Raw genomic sequence first — 8,802 nt, forward strand, 5'->3', positions numbered from 1 at the left:
TTAGAATGCTCTTAAGGTCCCCCAAATGCTCTATTGCAGTCCTCATCAAATTCAAATGGGGCATCCTTCACTAACAACTTGCACAAGTGGCGATTTTGCTAAAGTTCTGGATAAATCGCTTGTAGAATCCTACATGGCCCAGAAAAGAGCGAACCTCCTTCACTGTACGTGGGGGTAGAAGGTTGGAAATCAGGTCCACCTTCACATTGTCAACCTCAATCCCCCGTTAAGATATGACGTGCCCCAGTACAATACCTTGCTTAACCCTAAAATGACATTTCTCTCAATTAAGCACCCGGTTCTTCTCCTTGCACCGCACTAAAACCAAAGTGAGGCGGTGCAAACACTCCTCAAAGGATGAACTGAAGACCCAGAAATCGTCCATGAAATTCTCCAGAAAATGCTCTACCATGTCAAAAAAAATATTGATCATGCATCGTTGAAAAGTAGCGGGTGCATTGTATAACCCAAAGGGCATGCGATAGTAGGCGAATGTCCCAACAGGACAGGTAAATGTCGTCTTCTCCAAATCTTCGAGGTCCACATGGACTTGGTTATATCCAGAATAACCATCCAAAAAACAAATATACTCATGCCCAGCCAAGCGTTCCACCATCTGATCAATAAATTGAAGTGGGAAATGATCCTTTCTGATGGCAGCATTCAACTTGTTGAAGTCTATGCATACTTTCCATCCTGACTGAATACGAGTTGGTACCAACTCGTAGGGCTGTAAACGAGCCGAGCTTGGGCGAGCTTTGGCTGTCCAGGCTCGGCTCGTCTATTTTGGAGTTAGGCTCGAGCTCGAGTCGAGCTCGAGTCGAGCCTGACTTTGCTGCTCGAGCTCGGCTCGACAGAGTATGCACCCTGCTCGAGCTCGAGCTCGAGATCGACTATTTTGCTCGATCTCGAGCTCGAGCCAGGCTCGAGCTCGACTTTGTTTTTTTGTTATTTTTTTGGGTAATTTAAATGTATTAAATTACAAAATTCATCCAGAATATTTTGCACCTTAAAATACTAAAAAATACTAAACAAACATATCAGATTAATGTCAATCTTACAATTAAAACTAACAAAATCAACTAAAATGCTAAAGAACATTAAACAAATACAACATATTAATCCCAACATTACAATCATCCATACAAAATCAACTAAAATGTTAAAAAACATTAAGCAAACATAACATATTAATCTCCACCTTACAATTCCATACACAATCAACTAACATAATCAACTAAAATGCTAAAGAATATTAAACAAACATTACATATTAATCTCCACCTTACAATTCCATACACAATCAACTAACATAATCAACTAAAATGCTAAAGAACATTAAACAAACATTACAGATTAATCCCAACATTACAGTCATCCATACAGAATCAACTAAAAGTCTAAAATGCTAAAAGACATTAAACAAACATTACAGATTAATCCCAACATTACAGTTATCCATATAGAATCAACTAAAATGTTTAAAAACATTAAACAAACATAACATATTAAACTCCACCTCACAATTCCATACACAATCAACTAAAATGCAACATTGTACAATAACAATTATTTTCCATCTGGCAGATCAATCTCCACCATCTCATCATCATCCATATCCTCCACCTAATATAACAAATGCAAAGTAATTAGTTCAAATACAAGATATTAAGAAACTGAAAATAATAAAAATAATTTAGGAAAAATTAAAACTTACCGAACCACCTCTTTTTAGCCCATACATTGCTCTCACCCAATCAGCCCCACATAGTAATTTTTCCACTGTCTCAGGTGCTAGTGAAGCTCTATGGGGATCAATAACCCTTCCCCCAGCACTAAAAGTAGACTCTGAAGCCACAGTAGTAATGGGGATTGACAGGATATCTTTGGCCACTTTAGACAAAATACGGTACTTCAAGGTATTGGCTTTCCACCATTCCAATGCATTAAATTCCACACCCTTCTCAGGTATGAATACACCTTCTTCCAAGTATGTGTCCAAGTCTGATTTAATAGGTTGCTGCACTGAATCAGTAGTTCTAAGGAATGACTCAAACAAATCCCTACCACCTTCACTCTTTTCAGAAATTACACTACTACTTGAAGCACCATGTGAAGAGCTTTTATGAACATCATGTTCCACAAGGTTAAAATGTGTCAGCAAGATTAGTTATATAATTAAGAGTAGCTTTTAATTTAATTTTTATTTTTTTATAAGGTAAGTAGTCTTTAGTCTTCAATCATTTGATTATTAGGAAAGTTGCGTATAATATCTTCTTTAGGAATATATTCCTCCTATATAGTCCAAGTCTAGTTGCAAAAGTATAGAGAATTATGTTAATAGTAGTCTTTAGTCTTCAATCATTTGATTATTTTAGGATGTAATATTGTCTTTAGGAATAGTCTAAGTCTAGTTGCAAAATTAAGTATATTTTCTACAAGGATACTTTTACCCCTTTATCTGTGTTTTTCTGCAAAAACGACTCTTACGACAAAATCCATACTCTAAAAGGAAAGGGTATTACAATAACATTAATCCTATCCTCAACAGAAACATCAAACTACTGATTAAAAAAAAAAAAAAAAACCACACAAAACCAACCTCTAGCAAATAATATGAGAAATACAAGAGCATTGCCTTCAAAGCCAGTTATTTAATAAAAGGCCAACACCCCCACACCAATCAGCCCTTCATCCTTGTTCAATCTGCCTCGATCCTCATCTCCATATATATCAGGCAAATCACGTCGTCTCCGTAATAGAAATATAGATAAATAATCCAATTCGAAAATGCTATTTTTTCATCTTTTATCAGTATTTCATTAATCTCTATTTATATATTTTTTAATATTTTTGATCTTACATATATAATGTTAGATTTGAAAAAGAGATAGATGAACGATAAGTCTTTATAATAAAAGTGAAATGCTACTCAATATTTTTAAGTAGTATTCTCTTATCTACTGAAAAAGTACAACACTCTATTTTAATTATTGATTTTTTTTTCTTAAACAAATTCTCAATTCACTTCTTTATTTGGTTTTAGATATTATCTTTTATTTTTTCCAGCATTCGATTAAAGGAAAAATATTGAATTTTCACATTGAGGGAAAATTAGTACGATTAAAGACGAAAAGTCCTTACATGAATAAAACATCTTTTTTTTTGTTTAATCAATCACCCAAGTTCTCCCATCAACCAAAACAATGAATAAAACCAACAAGAACTAAAATACAAAACCCCCCCAAAAAAAAATCACAGTAATTACCACCCGTGTAGCGAAACCCCAAACCACCGACCACCCAAGAAGAAACGGAAAAAGAAATAACCCAAAGAGAAAAGAAAAACCCATAAATCTTCTCACCTCCTCCGCCTCCGATCCGCGGCGTACTGCGAGTCTGCAAGAGTGAAACGACCTCCGAGAGCGGCGTGGATAGCGGGGTTGGCAGCGGCAAGTTCCTGGAAACCGGGCACGATCCGTTCAGCTTCAGCAGGGCGTCAAGGTGTGTGGTTGCTGCGGTGATGGTGGTGGTTGTTGTTGAGGGCACTGGGTAGTGGTAGGAGCGGCAACAGAGATAGGCGGCGAGGAGGATGGTGGAGACAGTGAGAGGAGAGGCGAGACTCGAGAGAAGAGAACGGAGAGAATAGAGATCAGATTTAGGTTAAATTTGGGTTCTCTGATTTGCAACCGTTAGATTTGGAAAAATAATTAAATTTTAATTATTAACGGTTTGATTTGTTTTACCAAAAATGTATCCCATGTGGCTGTTTCTACTCTGATCTACTGTGCTTGTTTAATATGATCCATTGATCATATAAACGTTTTCAACATTTAATATTACTCGTCAGATTAGATCAAACAAGGCAAGCTTACGGTGTCTCTGTTACACCATATACATTTTTCTTAGTAAATGCTTGATAGTTGTCATCCATTAATATCATCCAACAGCTATTAGATCATCAAAACATTTTGGACAGCTACGATTACACTAATATAATTATATTCCATATATCAAATTCAAAATTCAAAATTTGGGAATTATGAATAAAAATTGTGTTATGTAGTATTATTTAGGGAAGTTTGTTATTTTAATTTCAATAATTACAATTTTAAAAATTGTGTTTTTTTAATCGCGTATTTTTTTTTCTTATTATTGTAGATTAATTATTTTTTAAATCACAATGTAAAACGCTTTAATGCTTTATGTCACACACTTACACACACTAATCACTATTATCATATTACATATAGTATTATTTAGTTAATATGTTAAAATGTTAATGCTTAACACGGGTCAATTATATAATGTCAATATTAATATATATTATATTTTATATGTAAACATTTATATACTTTTTATGGGTATATGGTTGTATCATTATCTAATTTATATGGGTAATGGTTATGGGTCAATGTTAATTGTTATAACTTATATACTTATATTATATGTTCTTAACTTCTTATTATCACGATTCATGATATATGATTTAAATTCAAATTGTTAATTTTTTATTTACCGTAAATTGTGATTATAATGTATAAATTATAAGAAACATATTAGTTACTTAATTATTAATCTTTTTTTTTTTTTTTGAAATAAATACATTCAAATTTCATTGATAATAATCATGAGTATAATGCTCTTACAGTCGTACATCGCAGGAGCACAAAGCCCTAAAAATGCAAATTATAGCCGAAGCTATAAGGGTACAACATCACCTAAAACCTTCGCTAACCTATGACTAATTTTCAGTTAATTTTAGTCCACTCGAAGGTTTGGACTAAAATTCACATCCACGACCTAAAAGATCTGGATCAAAGTTCAGTTTACATCCAAGCAGGCAGATCAAGTGGCCAAGCCTAATTACAAAACAGAAGCAAGAAAACCGAAATACTCAAACTCTAAGTAATAAATTCATATGATCTAATGGTCGTACACTCATACTTAAATTTTATGATCATATTATCTCACAATTAATATTAATATTATCTTAGATCTAAGATCATGTGATACATCATATATGTTTTATAAGAATAAAGTATATAATTATAATGTATTGATTAAATAACACAATAACTTATGCAGATATACCATATGATTATATAATGATTAATGATTATGTGATATATACGATTCCAATTTCCAATTTCCAAAGTATAAACTATCTAATTATAATATTTGTATTAAATGACACAATAACTTGTGCGGTTGTACACTTGTACTATATAATTATATCATATGATAAAATGATTAATATATATATATATATATATATATATATATATATATGTGTGTGTGTGTGTGTGTGTGTGTGTGTTTATATTAATATATACATATATTATATATATAATATATACACACACATATATATATATATATAAATAACAAAAAAAAAAAACAAAGGTATATAATATATTTGTTATTATTGAGTAAATGAGTAATATTGATTATATATTGTTATTTATTACTTAATAAAAAATATACGAGCCGAGCTTAATAAGCGAGGCGAGCCTTATACGAGCCGAGCTCACGAGCTGCTCACGAGTTAGCCGAGTCGAGCCGAGCTTGTTTCGTTTAATATTCGAGCTAGGATTTGTGTTCACGAAGTGCTTCAATTAATATTCGAGTCGAGCACGAGCCGAGCTTATGCGAGCCGAGCCCGAGCTTGCTCGCGAGACGCTTCGCTCACTTAACAGCCCTACCAACTCGTCATCCTTGTTCTTCACTACCGTCAATCCAGCCCGCTTTGGTATGACATGAATCGGGCTCACCCACTTGCTATCAGAGATCGGATAGATGATCCCTGCATCCAATAGCTTTATCACTTCAGTCCTCACAACCTCTTGCATAGCTGGGTTGAGCCTACTTTGTGGCTCCCTCGATGGCTTGGCATCCTCCTCCAAATGTATCTTGTGCATCACCACCGAGGGGCTGATCCCCTTGATATCCTCAATAGTCCAACCGATAGCTTCCTTGTGCTCTCTTAAAACCTCTAACAATTTCTCCTCTAGAGCATCAACCAAATCCAAAGCTATAATCACAGGCAAAGAATTTGCTGGACCTAGGAACTTATAGTTGAGAGTGTCCAATAGAGGTTTAAGTTCCTTCTTGGGAGGATCCGGTACTATTGTCTCCTCCTTCTCACTACTCACCAGAGGAGCAGTCTCCAAAATCACACATGCATGCTCAAGCAACTTGTCTAGGTCCAAATCCTCTCCAAACTGAGCAAAGCATGCCTCCAGGGGGTCCTCTATGCTTGATTCTTCAATAACCTCTTCAATGATCTCCTCTATCAAGCATACTTGTTGCACTTCATCATATTCCAATGGTTGCTTTCTAATATGGAAAATATTCAACTCCACTGTCATATTTCCAAAGGAAATCTTCACCACCCCTGTCCTACAATTGATCAAGGCGTTAGCCGTAGCTAAAAAAGATCACCCTAAGATCACCAGTATTTGACTTCCCACATTATGAACCAGCTCTGTGTCAGGCACAATAAAATCCACGGGGAAATAAAACTTATCCACCTTAATCAAGACATCCTCAACTATTCCCCGTGGAACCTTCACTGACCTGTCAGCCAATTGCAGTGTCGTGGATGTGGGCTTCAACTCTCTTAGCCCCAACTGCACATAGACTGAGTAGGGCAACAAATTTACACTTGCTCCCAGTTCCAATAATGCCCTCTCAATCCGGCTGACTCCTATCATGCAAGTAATAGTAGGACACCTAGGGTCCTTGTACTTGAGGGGCAACTTGCATTGCAAGATTGAACTAACCTGCTCGATTAGGAATGCCTTCTTTGGAACATTCGTCTTCCTCTTCACTGTAATCAAGTCCTTTAAGAACTTGGCATATGAAGGTACTTGTTGGATGGCGTCCAAAAATGGGATATTGATTTGGACCTGCTTGAACACCTCTAGAATGTCCTCAAACTTCCCTCCTCTCTTGAGTGCTTGCAACCTTTCAGGGTAAGGTGCTTTAGGCACAAATGAACTAGGAGGGTCCTCAACAATGGGTGTGGCTATAGATGGATTAGCATCTCTCTTCTCCTTGTTGCCACACTCTTCCCCTTCCTGCCCCGCAGGATCTTCTTCTTGCTCAACTACCTGATTGTCCTTTTGTCTCCCTAACCTCAGTGTGACAATCGCTTGCACATGCTCCTACCCGTGCGTAGGATTTAATGAACTTCCAACCGAATACTGTCCCTTCGGGTTGGGCACGGGCTGACTAGGGAATTTTCCCTTCTCTCTTTCTCCCAAGTGACTTGCGATTTGACCCATTTGACTCTCCAGCTTGGCAATCGCTTGGGTGTTTACCATTGTAGCACTCCTTACTTCACTTAAGGATTGGCCAGTCATATTCATAAAATTCTTTACAGTTTCCTCCAAAGACTGTAAAACAGTCACTGGCTCTTGATTGGGAGCTTGGTAAGCAAGTAATGGTGTTGGCTGGGCCGAGCAACCTTGAGTTGGAACCGGTGAAAATCTGGGAGGGTATTGATTGTGAGCATGATGAGGGGCTCCTCCCTAATTCGCCGACTGGTTATACTTCCATGAAAAATTAGGGTGGTTCCGCCACCCTGGATTGTAGGTCTCAGAATATGGTCCATTTGATTGCTTCCGATAGTCATTGAAAGCGTTCACTTGTTCTATAGGATACTCGGCAAAAGCTGGCATAAATGGACAATTTTGTGCTGAGTGCATAGGACTAGCACAGACGGAACAGCTATCAACATTGAAAGTATTGGCAACATCAATGGACTGACCAATAGCGAGAGCATCTACCTTCTTGGTGAGAGTATCTATCTTAATCCTCAAATCAGTATCCTCCTTAACCTCATAGATGCCTCCTTTCTTGGGTATACGGGCAGATTTATCCCGACAACTCAAAAAATCCCACTGTTGTGAGCTGTCGGACAACTTGCCCAATGCCTTGTACGCTTCATCCCCCGTCAAACTTAAGAATGCTCCCCCATTCATTGACTCGATCATACTACAGTTGGATTGGGTCAATCCTTGGTAGAAAAACGGAACAAGTCTCCACTTCTCATAGCCATGTGGAGGGCATCTTATCAACAACTCCTTAAATCTTTCCTAACTTTCCGAAAATTTCTCGTCCTCCTCCTGAGTAAACGAATTTATTTCCTTTCTGCATTCATTGACCTTTGACATTGGGAAAAACTTGTTATAGAACTTGCTTAACAAGCTTTCCCAAGATGTAATGGATCTGGGCGTGTTGGAATCCAACCATACCCTGGCTTTATCGTGCAGAGAGAAAGGAAATACTCTGAGGTGGACAGACTCTTCAGAAAAGTTTTGGAATTTGAAGGTGGCACACATGTCCTTGAATTTCTTTACATGATAGTAAGGATTTTCATGTTTCAGGCCATGGAATGATAGTAGGAGTTGGATGACATGTGGCTTTAAATCAAAATAGGTAGCATTGGTTGGTGGCAACACTATACACGAATGGGAGTTAGTCGCAATGGGTGCGAACAAATCCCTAAGTGATGTAGTGAAGTCCACGTTCCAATCTCTAGCTTGCTCGAGATTCCCAGCTCTAGCTTCCTCATGCTCCACCCTAAGTTGCTCCTCATTCTAGGGTATGTTATCTCGTTGGTCTCCCATTTCACCTCTATTCTCACTCCCAATAGGTGCTCTTCGAGTTCTCCTATGATTTCTGTTTAAGTCAAGATCTAAGGATAACAACTCTAGATTCAAGGATCTCCGACCAAGCATACACCAATCACAAATGCTCAAATAAACGAACTAAATAACAATGAAATACTCACAAA

General features: G+C 37.1%; 1 protein-coding gene across 1 annotated transcript; it reads right to left on the reverse strand.

Annotated features, from left to right (window-relative positions):
- Window positions 1-6,439: 6,439 nt before the first annotated feature.
- Window positions 6,440-7,366, reverse strand: LOC132171460 (uncharacterized). Its single transcript, XM_059582781.1, has 2 exons — window positions 7,325-7,366; window positions 6,440-7,168 (listed from the first exon to the last, which is right to left on the reverse strand). The coding sequence occupies exons 1-2, from the start codon at window positions 7,364-7,366 to the stop codon at window positions 6,440-6,442; spliced, it is 771 nt and encodes a 256-aa protein (XP_059438764.1).
- Window positions 7,367-8,802: the final 1,436 nt, after the last annotated feature.

This window comes from Corylus avellana, chromosome ca1 (assembly GCF_901000735.1).
Source record: "Corylus avellana chromosome ca1, CavTom2PMs-1.0".
In the NCBI taxonomy this organism is placed as follows: domain Eukaryota; kingdom Viridiplantae; phylum Streptophyta; class Magnoliopsida; order Fagales; family Betulaceae; genus Corylus; species Corylus avellana.